General features: G+C 41.6%; 2 protein-coding genes across 5 annotated transcripts; one reads left to right on the forward strand and one right to left on the reverse strand.

Moving 5' to 3' along the window:
- The first annotated feature begins 4,335 nt into the window (after positions 1-4,335).
- Positions 4,336-13,211, forward strand: ccdc92 (coiled-coil domain containing 92). Of its 4 annotated transcripts, none has more exons than XM_042222807.1 (5): positions 5,032-5,141; positions 5,324-5,511; positions 8,126-8,298; positions 8,784-8,825; positions 11,361-13,211. In XM_042222807.1, exons 3-5 carry the CDS (start codon positions 8,163-8,165, stop codon positions 12,167-12,169), a joined length of 987 nt encoding a protein of 328 aa, XP_042078741.1. In that variant the 5' UTR covers positions 5,032-5,141; positions 5,324-5,511; positions 8,126-8,162; the 3' UTR covers positions 12,170-13,211. The 4 variants fall into 4 exon arrangements, with proteins under 4 accessions (XP_014190562.2, XP_042078741.1, XP_014190563.1 ...); XM_042222808.1 differs by having other exon boundaries at positions 5,065-5,141; positions 5,321-5,511; XM_014335077.2 differs by lacking the exon at positions 5,324-5,511 and having other exon boundaries at positions 5,036-5,141.
- A 1,449-nt stretch (positions 13,212-14,660) lies between these two features.
- On the reverse strand, positions 14,661-18,359 carry chmp7 (charged multivesicular body protein 7). Its single transcript, XM_005926974.3, has 10 exons — positions 17,751-18,359; positions 17,491-17,662; positions 16,987-17,172; positions 16,757-16,890; positions 16,562-16,610; positions 16,327-16,446; positions 16,145-16,243; positions 15,324-15,381; positions 15,010-15,225; positions 14,661-14,930 (listed from the first exon to the last, which is right to left on the reverse strand). Exons 1-10 carry the CDS (start codon positions 18,011-18,013, stop codon positions 14,875-14,877), a joined length of 1,353 nt encoding a protein of 450 aa, XP_005927036.1. The 5' UTR covers positions 18,014-18,359; the 3' UTR covers positions 14,661-14,874.
- Positions 18,360-18,403: the final 44 nt, after the last annotated feature.

Raw genomic sequence — 18,403 nt, forward strand, 5'->3', positions numbered from 1 at the left:
ATTAGTTCATTTTAGTCACATCTGTATCTTATCACACTGTCTCGTACTAGTGTGTGTGTGAGTGTGTGTGTGTGAGTGGGAGGAGTAAACCATGCATGGCCCACGTTTTTCCTGCTGAAGTTGGCACTGTGAGTTACAGCCACTTCAAAGTCTGGTGTAAGGGTCTATTAACCATTGGTAATTGAAGTATCACTTTAAATGGCACTGAGTACGCTGCTCTCTCTGGACTATAAAAGGAAAAAAAAAGGTTGCATAGAAAACATAGTTTTATGAAGTCCAGCCTCATTACTAGAATGAATGCGGTGACATTTTGGCAGTGGCTGTGTAATGATTCTATAGCAGGGCTTTCCATGAGGGTCCTATGTAACGTGCTGGCTGTAATTTCCTCTCTGTGTTCACCTGTGTTTTGTCAGCTAGTAAATTTGTCATGAACAAATTGGACGGTTAAACTTGTCAGAGAAGCTGATTGCTGTTGAAATAACCTTTACTTTAAGTGCTCATTTCACATATTCTGCCACTTTATTTTCAAATGGCCTCATATAAAGTCCAGATGCTACCAGCACTTTCACACTGTACATTCTGTATGAGCAGGAAAACCTCTGGGTCCATTTACTATGACCGAGTGATTAAAAAAAAACAGTGCAAATATCTTTAAATGACTGAATAGATGAGTAAAACACAGGGATCTGCCCCATAAAAAGGCCTGCACCACTGCTTTTGTAAGGCTACATATATCTGTATGCAGACTAGTTTTTGACTATAAGCGTGGTTGCATTTTACGTTCAGATGCTGTTATCTCAAGCGTTAAATGTAGCATTATAAAAGTGCAGTTGGCACATTTGGAAGCATTTACATAAATCACACTTTCATGACTGTCTTCTTTTAAGCAGGCAAAAAAAAAAAAAAGAAAGAAAAAGAAAAAAAAGGGTCCTGGAAAATCAAATTAGGTTTTCAGAGCTTTGCGTTTTGCCTTGCCAACCTCAATATAATAACTGTAAAACTATTACAAACTGAGAAGTGTTGGTGTTGGCAGCTTGTCAGAGCAGGGGCAGTAAAACAGTGCCATTTGAGACAGGTTGACGTTTCATTTGTATTTCTCTGATGAGAAGCGGCGCAATCTGTTAATAATCCAGAGGCATTACCAACAACACACGTGTAAGAATGAGGAATGGTATCATTTCTTTGTCCACTGTATAAAAAATAGCATAAGTGTGATTGGTGCTAAGAAGTTCATTGCTTTTCCATCAGTATGCCATTTTGGGCTTGGGTACCTTCCAGTACTGTCTGTGCACCATCACTTGGAAATATTACTGTGTTTGAAAGAATGCATTTCCTAGGTTTTGTCATTAAAAAACAAAACAGATGATCAATAAAAAATGAAATTGCAGCTGATGATTGTTAAAGGAAAAGCCACTGTGGACGCCTCAAGTGGGAGAGACGCCTTGGTCAGTGGATCCCCCGCAGGCAAAGGCCAAAAAGAAAAACAGCGGTTAGAATTGCAGGAGTCCCGAGTCAATCCTGCATGTTTTATTTGGTTAGTTTCTCTCAACGAGCTTCTTTAACTACCAGTTATGATGTATGGAGGCCTCAGGCAATGTGCAAGTAAAACAAATCACATAGAAGGTATAGGGGTCTCTGTTGGGGAATTATTTTTCACATTATTTTTGCTGGTGCGAGGATAACTTTGCTTCTTTTAAATTGGTTACTTTCTGTGGGAAGCTGGGAAGCGTGCCAAACTCACTAAAAATAAAGAAATGAGAAAAATTTAATCCCTATCGCAAACACGCCAAAGCCAGGGAGATATTAAAGGCCGCTTCCGAAAAAATAACATTCCTGGAGGTTGGACAATAATTTCAGTTATACCACACGATATTTTGTTTTTGTACATGCGAGACTCATTCTCAGGTCGGGAATGGAAATTGTTGCTTTTGTTTTGTATCATTTCACTCAGTAGCTGTGTCACTGAGGAATTTACCCAGCCAGAAATAATTTAAAGTGATATTTGGGGTCACTAATGAAAAGGCTACTGTTTCCCCACTACACCCTGGGCAAAGTTAAGTCAAACTTGCTGATATCACGTGGGATTAGACAAGGTTCATTTATTCCTCTGGAAAATTATATTTTAACGAATGAAACAAAATACATTAAATTTCATTTCATTTTATTTCATTTATTTCACACTTGGTACAACAGTTTCCACAGTTAGTTCTTTCAGACAAACCAACCACACTTTCTATCGGTATAGCACTGTAAATAAACATACATATCATACCATTGAAATGCAGTTAGGTTGATGGAAATTCTGCCAGTTCTGCCAATATAATATAGACTTGCTGACCACTTTATTAGGTACACCTTACCAGTACTGGGCTGGATTTTTAGCTTCAGCACTGCTTCCATAGATTCAACAAGTTGCTGCCTGTATTCTCCGTTTCCTGTTCTTAGCTGACAGGAGTAGCACCAGGTGTGATCTTCTGCTGCTGACGCTTCACGGTTCAACAGATTGTGCATTCAGAGATGCTCTTCTGCAAACGAGTGGTTATTTGTGTTACTGCAGTTTGAAGCAGTCTGACCAATCTGGAAACAAGGCATTTTCACCTGGAGACTTGCCACTTACTGAATATTTTCTGTTTTTTGTACCATTCTCTGCAAACCCTAGAGACAATTGAGTGGGAAAATCCCAGTAGTTCAGCAGTTTCTGAAACACTCAGCCTTCTGGCACCAGCAACCATACCACAATCAAAGTCACTTAAATGATTTTTCTTCCACATTCTAACCATGTCTGCATATTTAGAGTTGCTGACATGTGATTGGCTGATTAGACATTGGCGTTAACAAGCAGCCGAACAACTGTACCTAATAAAGTGGCTAGTGAGAGTAGAAACATCAGTCAAAGTGGGTGTCATGAACTGACTCAAAGTTCAGACAATAGAAGGGGTTTGGTGGAGTCTGCACAGATAAATGCACAGTGGGTTAGACCTTTCAAAGAAAGAAAATAAACCCAAATCATGCCTGCCTGCTGGGGAGACAAGAGAATGTTAGCTACCGCCTACTGGTGATGGCCAGAGGGGCCGATGGCACGATATGGCAGCCTTGCCTCTGTCAGTCTGCCCCAGGGCAGCTGTGGCTACAACTGTAGCTTGCCTTCACCAGTGTATGAATGTGAGAGTGAATGAATAGTGGAATTGTAAAGCGCTTTGAGGGCCCTGAAAAGCGCTATATAAATGCAATCCATTATTATTATTATTATTATTATAAAAAAATAGCTCATGAAAATCCCACACTGCAGCAGCTTGTATGGTTGTTGTCTTGCTGAACCTGCATTCATCTCTCCCTCAACCCTGACTAGACTCTCAGTTCCTGCTGTTGAAAAACATCATGGCATGATGCTGCCACCACCATGCTTCACTGTAGGGATTGCATTGGCCAGATGATAGTGATGCCTCCAAATTTCCTCCAAATATGATTGGCACTCAGGCCAAAGAGTTTAATCTTTGTTTAATCAGACCAGACAAATTTGGTGACCATGGTCTGAGAGTGTTTTGGGTGGCTTCTGGCAAACTCCTGGCGGGCTGTCATGTGCTTTTAACTGAGGAGGAGCTTCAGTCTGGCTACTCGACCACACAGACCTGATTGGTGGAGTGCTGCAGAACTAGATGTCCTTCTGGAAGATTTTCCTCTTTCCACAGATGCTGGAATAATGTCAAAATGACCACTGGGTTCTTGTTCACCTCCCTGACTAAGGTCCTTCTACCCTGATCACTCAGATTGGCCGGGCAGCCAAGCTCTAGGAAGAGTCCTAGTGGTTCGAAACTTCTTCCACTTAGAGATAATGGGGCCTTTTTTGTATCATTCCCCAAATCTGTGCCTTGATACACTCAGATGTCTGTAGACAACTGTTGGACTTTATGGCTTGGTTTGCCCTCTGACATGCGCTGTCAACTATGGGACCATAGATAGACAGGTGTGTGCCTTTCCAAATCATGTCTAATTAACCGAATTTACCACAATCAAGTTTTACAAACATCTGAGAGATGATCAGAAACAGGAATGCACATGATCTCAATTTTGAGGATAAAAAGAGATTATTATTTAACTATTATTTAATATATTTTATAGAATTATCAATACTTTTTTATGTTTGTTTCATTGTATTCATTGACAAAATATCTGACAGACAAAGCTACATGAAGCACTGACTTTGACTTTGATAATCATTATATCAGATCTGATATTAATGGCTCTCTCCTAATTTGAACAGATAGTTGTTAATTTACCTTTATTCTGTTTTTATTTGTTAATGTGATGAACTGGGTAGTGATCATTTTGTCTCGACCTCGTCTCCTTTCTGTCATGTCCGCCTGGAGGTTGCGAGGCCAGTTGTGTGTCCGAACAAAATCCACCATGGCGTCAGCAAATGTAACACTGGAAAATCAGTTGCAGAGTGCACAGAAAAACCTGCTCTTCCTCCAGCAGGACCACGCCAACACGCTAAAGGGGCTGCATGCAGAGATCCGCAGATTACAGCAGCAGTGCACAGGTGAGAAGGGCCACAAGTAGGACTTCACGCTGCTGCGGAAGACCAACACATTTAATCTCCACTGGCTCTCTCCTAATTTGAACAGATATTTGTTAATTTACCTTTATTCTGTTTTTATTTGTTAATGTGATGAACTTGGTAGTGATCATTTTAATTGTTGATTAGAGAGTGTGACTCTGTTAGTGCAGCCAAAACGAGAAAGAGAGAGTGTAATGTCAAAACATGTAATAAGTGGAAGGAAAAAAACGGTTGCTGTTGTTTTACCGCCTACACAGTAATTGAGGAGCAATACTGCCCCCTGCTGCCCTGCAGCTGTACTGTCCAACAGCTTTCGTTCATTTTTATTTTTTCACGCATTCCAGGCGCTTTGACATAACTAAAAATCAAACCTAGCGCCTGAATAAACTATCATAAGCATCAAGAAGGTTATGACACGTCACACCTGACATAACAACTACTTACTTCGACTCTATCACTAGATGGCGTGTACGCCTCACCCCTTAACAAGTGACAGTTTCTGTTGCTATGGTGACGACGCTCTCCCCGTAAACGGTGGCACGTCCGTAAGAGCTGCTACTTCCACATTTAATGACGTTTAAAGGTTAGTAGACTCTATTCTACTTTTACGTGAGCTGCTTAGTTTCAGCTCACGTAAATTCAAGCTGTGATTCTAACCTTTAACTTTAATGTAACTGGTCAAAAGTCACTGGTCTGGAACATTTTAGGGTTGTATCGCTTAACGTTCAGGTTTCCCATGATGCACCGCTTTATTTTGTCTAGTAGCTCGGGGAGATGATAGGAAACTGACACAGCCACCCCTCTCTTTAACCCAGCGGAGGCGAACCCCTGACAGCAGCATCCTTGACATGCCCCACAAGGCGGACTGCGCTTAGCCGGTGTGGCTAGTCTGTTTATCCACATTTCCCGATATTTTAGAAGATATTCGACGGCCGAGTATTTTTAGCTGTAAGGTAAGCTCTCCGCCATATAACGTCAAGGTACTGTTGTAGCCTTATTAGCAGTTAAGCTAGGCTAGCATCAATGAAAGCCTCATAGCTTACGTAGTTACCCCGTTTTATTCGAAGGAGGCTATCGGCACATTAAAATATATGTTTCGTTTATCTGAAGCTAATTTTTGTGTGCTTCAGTTTTATTTGGGATTAATCTAAACACACTCAATAAAACTACATTTTAACTTTTAAATTGTTTTGTCTATTCCACGTCAGAAAAAGCCTTAATGTCGTTAATAATGGCATGGCACCTGCTAATGTGTGCGCATTGCTGCAGGACTTTCATCGAAAGTACGGATAAGCCCTGTTGGATGTATTCAGTGTATCCCGAATTTACCTGACCACCTCCACAAAGCTAAATAAAACCCCATCTTCATGCTAGGATTGGTCGGTTGCTTTGTGCGTGCAGCAGGCTGTTTTTGGGTGATTGTAAAGTGTGGTTTGGTGTGACCCACCAGAGAAAGAAAATGTACTGTTTGCTGGACACTGGTCAGCTCCTCCCTGGACCACAGTCGCACATAGCATTGGTTGCAAGGACAGCCTTTGTAATGACCCCTTGAAACGCAGCAATGGCATCCAACAGCACGCGGAGTCAAAAAGACCACAGAAAGTGGGGTGTTTTGAAGCCTTTCACTTCCACCGTTCGCCAGGCCTGATTTACGACTTTCTCTTATTCTTCGGTACAGATAAAGAAGGTCAAGTCGAGAATTAAGTCTCTGGATGAAGATTAACGTTAAAACAATGATCCTCTGGCAACTACCGCCAGGACCAGCGGAGGCTTCATTTCGGGGTGCTGTCCGCAATGCAGGTGCTGAAATTGAAAAAGTGTAGTGGAGCGCAGTCTAATAACACGTAGCGTTATCTGTCCTGTTGCAGTTGCAGGCGTTGTTTGTAGTTAGACCACTTAAGCTTTAGCTGCCTCTGCTTTCCTTTTAATGCTTTTGTTGATGACATAAACATGACTCTCTGTGAGGACGTGATTATTGTGGAGAGTAACCCAGACTGCATCTTTCCATAAAATACAAGCAACAGATTTAGAGAAGATGCTGGAAGGGAAGCTTCTGTTTACAGTGTGGAATCCAAGGTTGAAGGATGCACGTTTGCGTGCAGTTTCAGCGTCATTACAGGGCGTGACAGCGAAGGAGTTGTGGCTGAGGATAGTAGCTATTTGCTAATGTTTCGTTCTGCTGCTGCAGTTCATTGATTATTTATATTCTCTGTGTGGGGAAATACTGGTTGCTACATTAGGAAAAGAGAGTCAAGTAAACACGCTCAAATGGCAAGGATTTACATCTTAGAGGAACTGTCTTTCTTTAATTCACTGAGCATCCATACACTTTTTGAATCACCTCCATGCTATGGCATGAGCCATATTACTAAAGTTGGCAGAGGTCACGTCTTTGCAAGCGGAAAGCTATCAAAGCTATTCTAGGAAGGAGATGGGATGAGAGATATGCTTGCAGCGCAGGGTTTACCGGAAGGACCGCACATTACTCATCAATAATAGATTATCTCCTCAGCCTTTGTGACACACCCCCAGCTGTATGTGCCAGGCTGTGTTTTGGTTATCACATGTTTTCATGGCAAAAACACACAGGCGCGTGAGAGCTAAAACTAGGGAGCATGTTAGGTCAGGTGCATGGGATGTATTATTCATATAAGTTAGATGATGTAAGAGTGGGAAGCTCAGAGATGTTTTATTGAAACACACTTATGATTGCAGTCAGAGGCTGCCTCTGTATACAGGAGGGGATTTTAGCGGAGATCAGTGTTCTCTGAAGCCTCAGCACAGTTTAACAGAGGGTGGAGATATTGAGACTCGCCTCTGGAGACAAGGATGTTCAGTGAAGAGAGTGTGGAAGAAGGTGGGGCAAGCCACACCCAGTGTCACTCACCGTGACATCTGTTAATGTGTTCAGCTTTGATTTAGTGTTATGACTGATGGTGTTATGGACACTTAATGAGAGCATTATGTAATAGAGACATATGTTATGCTGTTTCACTGTTGGGGTCTGTTAGATATTCTGAATTTGAAAGACTCTCACAGAGGAAAAATATTTCCACTGCGTCGCTTTATCAAATTACAAGATAATATGTAAATTGGATTAGTACGTATTAGATTAGTGTTACCTTTCAGATGCCTTTTTTAAGGCCAGCAGGGCCCACTCTGTATTATAAATCAATAGCCTAATTTCAGTGATTGGTCGTTAAGTACAGAAAGCCATTACTGGCCTTTCTCTGCTATAGTCTTATTCTAGCATTGACCCAGGCAATAATGATATCCGACACAGCTACTGTGCATAACAAACAACAAACAGAGTTGCCGTTTTTGCCTTTGGATGATCAGTTTAAATGTAAAATGCCCTTCTTTGTAAATGGGGTTAATGGTATCATCCCGTATTGGCTGGTTTGCTTAGAAAGCAAAGTTAGACCGTATCCTAAATCTCACGTTTACAGCCAAATGGGTGAGAATTGATGTGATTACTTTTTTTATGGTCTTCTTCTCTGTCTCTCTTTTTTTTTTTTTACTCTCTCTGTCTCTACCTCGTCTCCTTTCTGTCATGTCCGCCTGGAGGTTGCGAGGCCAGTTGTGTGTCCGAACAAAATCCACCATGGCGTCAGCAAATGTAACACTGGAAAATCAGTTGCAGAGTGCACAGAAAAACCTGCTCTTCCTCCAGCAGGACCACGCCAACACGCTAAAGGGGCTGCATGCAGAGATCCGCAGATTACAGCAGCAGTGCACAGGTGAGAAGGGCCACAAGTAGGACTTCACGCTGCTGTGGAAGACCAACACATTTAATCTCAACTGTGGTAGGGAGTGCTCATGAATTTAAAACAGAGGCTTTTGCTGAACCTAAGCTTATGCCTGGAACTAAAGGTCAGCAAGATGATGCGTTTCCAGTGCTAAATATGTCTGAAAAAATATGGCGACTTACTGGCAGTAATAGATACACGCAGCAGACATAAATATGGTCGCCCAGGAAAAGGAGAAAACAGCATGATCTGCCCCTGACTTCCTGTATCCAGGGCTAACCTGTTTACTAAAGCTGACGATGAGCTCTCACTAATCTTATTAAATGGACACTGCCATATGGAAAGCACAGACATGTTTTCCCCAAACTTGCTTTGCTGTTAATTAGTATGTGAGGAGCATGCTGTTAGATAGCTGCCCTGTTCTAGCCTCATGTAGCGCAGGCATTATAAATAACCCTCTTCTTTTTCTTTCATAGACCTGACGTATGAGCTCACTATCAGAAGCTCCGATCCCTCAGGTAAGCATCATTTGTAGTACACAAGCACCAGTTATACCACTGGCATTCAGCGTTGTTGTCATGAGTTAGCGATGCCATTAATTTGTTGTGGAAAGGTGATTACTGCTAATGCTTTACACACTGTTTTGCCCAGTGTGAGCCCTTTGGTCTAGCCCTTTTCTTTTTAGACCAGTCAGTCTTATTAGTTCAATCTTCTGACATGACACTGGTATTCTGACAAGAGAAGCTAAAAAAACTGTTTCAAATTATACTCACTTCCCCCAGGTAAAATATTTTTTTATTCTTTGTCTTTTGGGTTTTAGAATGATATATTACATTTTCTGTAACTACTTCAAACTGTGCAGCACAAAACCCCCACAGCAGTAAAGGCTGTAAATCAGTGTTTTTTCCTTTGAAATAGAGGTCTGTGTCAGTGGACAGGCCTGGGAGCACAGCACTCTCCCTGTTCCCACCCAAGAAGTATTGCAGTGTGGGCCTCCCTGCTGTTTATTGCAGCTCCCATTGCTCATTGCCACCTGCCCCTCCCCCATAAAACCAGGGCCATGACATGGAGTGACATCACTGGTCTGAATCACATGCTGCTCCACAGCACAGCCTCAAAGGCACCTGATAGGCGGAATACAATTTAATTTATGTACAAACTATTGATGGCCACACTGATGTGTGCAAGTGAGTATGTCACCAGGAGCACATTACGTAGTTGGTGTCCTTAAAGGCCCAGCCTCAATCAGTATTGTCAAGGCCTCCAGTCAGAAGCACTATCATGTTAGTGGGGGACATCTCAGAGATTGGAGTGCAGGAAATGAGATTATGTGTCACAGCACTAATGCACACACTGCTAAATGCTCACTTTAGCAGGGCCCAGCTGTTCTAGCTGTAGCAAACATGTACCAGCCCCTCCTTCAGAAAGTGAAAAAAATTATATAACATTGCTGTAACCACCCCTGTATTTGATTAGACTAAATGAAGGAATTGCAAAGGATTGAGGATTTCTACTGAATAAAAAATACACAAATGTGCTTCATTCCATATTTTTTGCACATATACAAACATAGCTATACATTGATTGTACCTGGGTGGGGCAAGGCTGGGTGGGGGCAGCAGTGATGGAGATCACATGGGAGTACTCTGTCTACCACAGATGTAATGTGAGACAGAAGCTCTCTGCCCACTGCAGATGAGTCTCTGTAGGATCATACCATCTCTGTCAGCCTATAGTCAGCGTCTGCACTTAATGCACTAATGATTAGTCCGGTGGTCTTTGGAGCCAGACTTTCTTGTAGTTTTTTAAAGTGGTGGTTTGTTGTTATTTTTTTGTTTGTTTATTTTGTCATTAATCATTCAAGCATAAAAATGGTAGCTAAGTCAAGGGATGAACCAGCAAAGAAGCTATTTTAAATTGTATCTTTAGGCACTTTGTTACTAGCAGTCACAACAACACAAAATTTCTTCCAGTTTCTTTAGTTGTGTAAATGAAAAATGCCAAAGACTACACAGTTTAAGAGAGTTAAGATTTACATGAGTATTTTTGCACCAACAAAGTGATTCCCAAAGAGCTGTTAGCTGAAAACTTGGCATGTCTCAGCATGGTGTGCAGTGTCCTTAAAACTGAACAAGCAGAGGACAGATAGAAGAAATGTTAGGTTTTAAAAATGACCTACACTAGATAAACAGTATCTGAAAGTCGTTTCCAACAGAAAGACCTGTCTTGAGACCTGAGATATGCATCTGACCCTTCATTTGATTCATCGTCTGTTCACTGAAGCTTCATCAGAAATGATGTCAGTGGAAGTGCGTCTGTCAAGAAGCTGTTATTAAGCAAGGGAAATGAGGACAAAAGGCTGAAGAATTGCACTGATAGTCAGTGGCAACAGGTCTTTACAGAGTGATGATTCCAAACTTGAAATTTCTTTAAAATTTATTTTATTTATTTTTGTTCAAATGATTGTCGGTATGTACGGAGGTATTCAGGATAGAGGGACAACAGAAATTGTCTACAGCCGTAAAACACAGTGGGGGCTCTGTCATGGTTTGAGGCTGCATTTCAGCAAGTGGAGTTCGGGATCTCATCAAAATTGATGCAATTATGAAAGCAGAAAAGTAGAATACCATTGCAGCACCATCTGGAGTAACAACGTACTAGCAACAGCTTTATTTTCTTTATTTTTCAGATCCCAAACAGATTGCTAATGCAGTCAAAGCATAGTTGGATAGAAAAACATAGAATGGATTGGCCTCATTAGAGCTCAGACCTCAACATTATTAAGACTGCTTAAAGAAAATTTCAAGAAAGCTTGTCTAAGAGAGTTCAGGCTGTGTTGAAGAATAAAGGTGGTCATATCAAATATTGACTTTCATGTTAGAATTATCAAACTATTTTTCCTTTTATTCTGTATTTACATGTATGTTTGCATCTTTCAGTAATTGCTGCACTATTTCCTATTTTCCTGTCAACATATAAAGGAATGTTGGGTGGCTTGAGACTTTTGCACAGTACTCCATGTAAGAGCTGTTGGGTTTTTTCTGTGTGTGCAGACAGCAGCGAGGCCCGATGCAGGGAGCTGCAAAGGAGGTGTGAGGAGCTGGAGGCCCAGTTGAAGAAGAAAGAGGAGGAGAACACAGAGCTTCTCAGGGACCTGGAGCAAAAGAACGCCATGATTTCTGTCCTGGAAAACACCATCAAAGAGAGAGAAAAGAAGTACCTGGAGGAGCTTAAGATGAAGAGCCATAAACTGGCTGTTTTGTCTGGGGAGTTAGAGCAGAGAGCCAGTACCATTGCTTACCTTACCTCACAACTACACGCCACTAAGAAAAAGCTGTTAGCCAGCAGTTCCTCTGAGGCCAGCCCTAACGCCAGTCCTGTCACCTCGTACAAGCCCACGCCTCCACCGGCCAAGGACAGGCAGCCTGAAACCCCACGTCGCCGCATGAAGAAGAGCCTCTCCCAGCCTCTACATCCAGAGTTGACAGAGGTGTATCGCCTTGGAGCGGACGGTAGACGGATGGTGCTGCGGGAGACAGTGGAGGCCATGCCTGACCCAACACCCTTCTTGCAGGCAGGCAGAGAGTCTCCTGAACCACAGGTAGTTCGTGAGCGGCCTGCTGTCATCCCTCCCATTGCCCCTGAGCGCTCACATGCTCCTCCACTTGGCGCTATGGCAAGTCCGCGACACAGCCCCGCACGGGACCGTCAGTACAGGGCTCACGTGGGCGTGGCACACCGCATTCCACATGGCACTCCTCCCATGGCTCCGCCACAGGCGGACGTGGAGACTCTGGCAGTGGACCAGGTCAACGAGGAGAAGGTTGTGCGGAAGCGCTCGGGAGCCGACAGGACAGTTTAACACTGCACTGCAAACCTGCACCTTAAATGCACATCTACTGTATACACACCACACTGCAAGAACAAGAAGCAGCCTGAACCACTTTGTAGCCTGCTTTTGACGCAACACTGCAATATTAAAAAAGAAACTATGAAAATATATTATGATTTGGTGATGGTATTCCATTAGGACTTTTGTTTTTTTTTTCATATACAGTAGAAATGGACTACTATAAAGCATGCCAAATGTTTATTTACTGTACACCCCAGTGAGTCCTTGTACTATCACACATTGACTTTTTGCTTAGGCTTTCACTTCATTCTGTCTTACATGGTGCACACAACAAATTCTTAGCCAAATATCTGCATCAGTGCCTGCTGAACCAGTGTTACCATACACGAGCTCCATAATGTAGTCATGGCTAATAGTTATATTTACATATCTCTGTCTTCTTCATCTTCTCTGGACATATCAACAAACTGTATAACAAGCTGTGTGCAGCTGCTTAGGATAGAGCTGAAATAATTAAACTATTACTCCCTGAATGTCTTTCATCTGCTTGTGATATCAGTATAATAACAGCCCTGTAGGTATGAGCTGTGTAATATGCAATCAGACGATTGGCAGTTGCGAAGGTGAAAACTGGACTCTCATCTTTTCCTTTGCTGACTGGGAGAAACAGCAATAGGCGTGAGAGAGAGAGCGACAGCGAGTGCGTGTTTCTGAGAGACAGTGTAAGCCACTGTGACAACTAAATTTTAGTTTCAACATTTATCCATTGATGTTGTCATGCAAGGGCATTTTTTTCAAAAACACTGCTGTAATAGGATTTTTGTGATATTATTAATTGTACTTTATAAAAGCTGTACATTTGTAATGAATTCCTTTTTTTTATTTATTATTGATTGTAGGACTCAATAGAAAGTACAACAACACCTCAGATATTCACTGTAGTTACACCACCAATGTGACGGTAATTAAAATCACTAAATAATCTGCTTTTCACTGTAAGGTGTACTATACAAAACAGTACAATAAACAATAAATGATTTTTTTCAAAGGGTTACTGGGTTTCTGTTAGTGGCTGATGGGCCACACTGAAAGTGTTCTCCATGATCCAAACTGTGGCTGTTTTGCACACCTGTCTACACCAGCAGCCATGCAGTCACATGACTATAACTCACAATACCATTGTTATGCTTGACCCATTTACAGAGTCTGTTGTTCTTAGATTTAAACAAAAATAAAAACTGAATCACATCAGGAAAAAATCTGCCTTTTTATACTTACCTGTGTATGTACTTCTACCAGACACTAGGTGTCCCAATTTTTAAAAGAAAATGTCACTGAAGGGATATTAGTCACTGTATGAAAACAAAGACTGCATTACATGTAAACAGTACCTTAAAAACATAAAAAACATTTGTAAAACATAATATTTTACTTCAATGATTTGGTTGTAAGAACCAGTTCTTAGGGCAAAAATGTTACTTTAAGATTAAATGTATACTTAGTCTTACGAGTCTCGAGTTTTGCTGTAACATGATAATAGAATCAGAATTTGGCACAAAGACATGAAAGCATGAATATATCCATTGAGCCTGTGGTGGTGTGAAAATGTGCAGGATATTTACTGACACACTTAGGCCTGTTAGTACTAGCTGAGCATCCTTTAAGTGCCACAGCCTATCCTTAGTATTGTTGCTGACCAGGACCACAGTGTACCTATAGTCTGATGGCTGCCTCCAGCAGGTTCACTGTACTCAAAGGAGGTCCTGTTAAAGTGGCTGACGAGTGGATACTGTGTGACAGAAGTTTTGGAAAAGCTAGTAATTTCCTAAATATTTACAGTACAACTATATTTAGGGTCACATTTGATGCAAGAAGTAAATTTCCTAGTGGGCCTTCCTGTGCGGGCTTCCCTACCCAGTCCAGAGTGCTTTTGTGATCAATTCTAATAGAAAAATGCTTTATGTCTGCCCAATTCAAATTACACTTGTTTATTCTCCGTTTATTCCAGAGGTGGCTCCAAACAACTACTAACTGTCTCCTTTGCACAGCCTGAGCACAGGGACCGACGCACGAGCACCACAGATGAGTGATTAAAATAAATTTTATTTTTGATATGGCATATTTGGTTAAACTCACTTAAGGTAGGCTTTTCTCAGTCTTTACAGGTACTCTGTATTGAGACTAAATGCAGTTTTTATAAATCATTTGGCATAACATTCTCTTTCCTTTTAGGTTCATATTTACAATCCAAAAGGCCACTTAATGCACTTTACAGGACTGCTATTGATGGACATTTACACACAATAATAAACACACAATAAACAACAAATACAGTTTGTTTTCTTACTCTTCTCAAAAATAGCATAAACTTATGTCCTAGTGGTGACATACCAAAGAGCCTGTTTCAAGGGGTTAAAACGTTCACTCCTGACTTGAGAGCATTTGAAAGCGCTCAAGTTAAAAAGTGCACAGAGGGGGAAATATATATTTTTTAAAGTCCTTTTTGGCATGCCCCCACAATAAGGAAATCTTTTTTTTTTCAACGACAAATGACAGAAAGTGCTTTGTTGTCAACGTGGTATTGGCTTCACAATCCCTCAAATCACTACTGAGTATTATTTTAACTTGTACGAACTCGCTTTAATTTCTAAGAGCTTCACTTTGTCTTGATATGCGATGAAGACCTTCAGGCTTGCCACGTCTTGCCTGCTCCGTCATTGTGCAGGATCTAATATCTTGGCTGGCGATGTCAATTTCTTCTGTTGAAAGCCTGGACAGAGAAATGACTGTGTGTTATTTCAAAAAACTTACAACAAAGCTGGACAGAGAACAAAACTCAAAGTGCAAACCTGAATCTGTAAGAGTCAACTGATTTAATTCTTCCTCCAGCTGCTCGGTGCTAATATTCAAGGGGCGTTGAGGTATGTCGGGCAGAGAACTGAGGATGGACTCAGCAGAGGGCTGCAGATTGGTTGCTGGGACTGTGGGTAAACCTGAGACGGAATCTGGCTTTGAATCATTCAACAAAGATTTCAGTTCTTCCTCCAGCTCATCCATGTCTTCATCTACAGAACAAAAACACAAAAAGACATGATTAACTTAGAGCTCTATTAAAATCAGATATAAAGCATCTTGTAGATACAGCTCAAACAGAATGACTTACCTGCAGCAGTCACACCGCTGGATATAGTCTGGTTCACCTCATCTTGAGTGTCACATAACTGTTTACAGAGAGGATACATGAAGATCGTTAAATGCTGGAGTTAACTAAAGTGGATCTATTATGCCTTCTCCTTATGTTTTTGTCATTCATATATTGTTAGAGTGATGCATTCTCATATTAATTATGACTAAAGTTTCAAGTTATGAGGTCAGTCCACATGTAAATTTTAAGAAAAAGTATAAAATAACCACTTAAGACTTTAGTCCAACAATAATTAAAGTAACTTAACCATGCTGTCATATAATAACACTGAAAAGTATTTTCTACCTGAGTTGTTGTATTTTGTATTCTGTTTTTGCACCATGTGATCACATCAGTAATTTTTCAGAGTTGCACATCCCTAGTTGCTATCATCTCCTCCGCCATGGCCTGTTTGTACTCAGAGATGTTTTTTGTACAGTGAAAACACATTTACTTGTTGTTTTCATATTTAGCAGGAATTGTGCTTTGTTGGAGGTTTTTTTGAAGCAGTTCCCTTTTTAGGTGCTTTGTTATGCTGCTTTAGAGATGATGGTGACTGTCAAAGTGGAGCCAATGAGAACTGATAATGTTATCAGAGTTGCTAAATTCTTATCAATTCCCATCCCTAAGTATATCTAATATCAGCACTGATACCACTACTTTTAACCTATAAAAGGCAGCTTATGTAGGGGAGAGCTGTGTGTCATCATCAGTTTGCAAATTCTGAACACATCATAATGAGTCCCACTTAAAAATAATAAAACATGCAATTAAGTTGAACATAAAAAGAAGTTGTGTACCTCCTGGATTTGATCCACAAGGCTCTCAGCGCGCTCCACAGTCACATCTTTGAGAGAGAGCCTCAAGGCAGCCACTCCAGCCTGATATGCTTGCATAACCTAAAGACATGAGACAACAACCAGCTTGGTTATAAACAGCTGTACAATAAGGCTGTGGCAGCTCCTGTTAGTGTTGCCCTTACCATCTTATCACTCTGTGACTGGGCTATTCGATCCAGGATTTCCCTGATGGACTCCAGCTTGGCAAATAAGTTGTCTGCTCTCTTTTCTACCCTCTTGCGACCTCTCAAACACCTCAGTGCCTTTTTGGATTGACAGCAAACATAAATAGGTGCTGTGACTGCCATCGCATATTTGGTTGCAAGTGCTTAAATGACTTTTTGTTTTGTTTTTTAAACAGTCAACATTAGTAATAACCTGTGATTTCTTCCCTTCCCGCAGCAGAATCCTTGCTTCCTCTTTGCACCTGCAATTAGATCACGTAAAGCAATTTCAGCAAAAATCTGTCTTTCTGAATCACTGTTCCTAAAAAATAAAATAAAATTTAAAGAAATCTGATGACACGAGTAGCACACAAACCAAATCAATCGTTTATTATAAAATGTGAGTTACTTGTCAGCCTCGAGACCCAATTTCTCAACCCGCTCTCCAAGCAGTTTCTCACTGCGCTGCAGCTGATAGATGCCTATGTCCACGTCACTAACCGCAGACACGCGGTCCTGTCCAGGTAGACAAAACTTAACAATCTGTAAGAGAAAACACACAAGGACAGAGAGATTCCTTACATAAAGATGTCGCTGAAAATGTTAAATGTGCAGATTGTTAATGGTGGGCAGACTTACCTTCTCGCCTTCGTGCAACGAAACCATGACTTGCTTGTCCCTCTGCAGCTGCAGGAGCGCCATGCATAGGGTGCCCTCATCAGCACAGATGTTAGAGGAGAGGGTGCAGAGATCTTGAAATGACACAATGGAGCAGCTTGAAAATTCACTGCTGCGGTAGACCCTGAGTAATTCTGCTGCTTTCTCCTGGGGAACAAAAAGAGAATTTTGTATTTTAATGGCTGCCAAATACTGGAGAAATGGAAAGAGAAATCCCTCATCCTAGCTGCAATTCAAAATATGCAAGATGCATTTAATTTGGCTCACTAATATGCAGCATCAGGGCTTGACATCTACTGCAATATGAAACTTAACGTGCATTATGGGAGATCAAGATAAGAAATGCGCACAGTATTAACTTAGAGAAGTTATTGACAGTATAACTAAAAATGTAAAGATCTCAGTGGCTTGAATGTATGGATGTCAGCTGCTATGAATATGTGAACTTTAATGAGAACAACAAACCTTTACTAGTTCAATGATGACAAAAGACTCCTCCAAATGCACCCGGCTGCTACCCAAAAGAGCCGAGAAGGTCCACTTTAGAGGCTTCACTAGCAGCAGACCCACACCCCAGGACAACCAGCCACAGTCCACATTAGCAGCAAACTCCGACTCCCTCTGGATCTTCCCGCATCTGTCCGCCGAAAAAGAAAAATACAGACAATCTAAGTAGACTGACCCAGACTGGCAGGCTTAGTGAGGGGGGGCAGAGATTCACTTACGTGGCCATGGACTGGATGACAGTAGCCAAGCCAAGCGGTGACTTTTCTTTTCTCTTGAAGATTTTGTTCAGTTCCTGCAGATTGACACAGACGGTGCGGCGGTCCTTGCAGCTCTTCACGATCAGAGCCGTCCAGAAGTCCATCTTACTGTCCCAGTCCGTAGTGTTGACGTCTCGGTTCTCCTTGAAGTCGGAGAACATAAAATTCATCCGCTCATCGTCGTCCCATTCGAGGGGGAGCGTAATTTCAGCGGAGTTCGACATTTGTAACACACAAAGCTAAAGTTTCAGTAAACCTGTTTATCGGCTAGCTTGCTGTTTTTGCCAATCGGACAGCTGAGGCAGCTAGCTTAAAACCGAAGCAGCGTTTGGTTAGCTAGCAACATCCACCAGGAGCCCTTTAAAAAGAGCCAGAATATCACCGCTCAACGTTTAATAACATGTAAGTCCAGATGTCACCTGCTGGGTTAATCCTACCATTCACATGCCACCTGCCACAGCAAACTGAGCTGCTTAACCATTAATAAAATATCTCGCTAACGCGAGCTATCGTTTCACATTCCAACAACAACAATGTGTGGTAACATGAGTTCACAATTCTCAGCCGTACGGAGAGGCGGCAACAGTCGTTCCACTGCGTAAAAACGTCAAGTC

This window comes from Haplochromis burtoni, unplaced genomic scaffold (assembly GCF_018398535.1).
Source record: "Haplochromis burtoni strain Fernald_Lab_line unplaced genomic scaffold, NCSU_Asbu1 Contig_95, whole genome shotgun sequence".
NCBI lineage: Eukaryota > Metazoa > Chordata > Actinopteri > Cichliformes > Cichlidae > Haplochromis > Haplochromis burtoni.

Excerpts from the sequence above, each read along its gene's own strand:
- chmp7 (XM_005926974.3), bottom strand. The coding sequence starts at position 18,013 with ATGTCGAACTCCGCTGAAATTACGCTCCCCCTCGAATGGGACGACGAT. Across the intron at positions 16,447-16,561 it reads GGGAAGGGAAGAAATCACAG|GCACTGAGGTGTTTGAGAGG; the intron begins GTTATTACTAAT and ends CAATCCAAAAAG. Across the intron at positions 15,382-16,144 it reads TTGTGGATCAAATCCAGGAG|TTATGTGACACTCAAGATGA; the intron begins GTACACAACTTC and ends CTCTGTAAACAG.
- ccdc92 (XM_014335076.2), top strand. The coding sequence starts at position 4,354 with ATGTCCGCCTGGAGGTTGCGAGGCCAGTTGTGTGTCCGAACAAAATCC. Across the intron at positions 4,541-8,783 it reads ATTACAGCAGCAGTGCACAG|ACCTGACGTATGAGCTCACT; the intron begins GTGAGAAGGGCC and ends TTTCTTTCATAG. Across the intron at positions 8,826-11,360 it reads CAGAAGCTCCGATCCCTCAG|ACAGCAGCGAGGCCCGATGC; the intron begins GTAAGCATCATT and ends CTGTGTGTGCAG.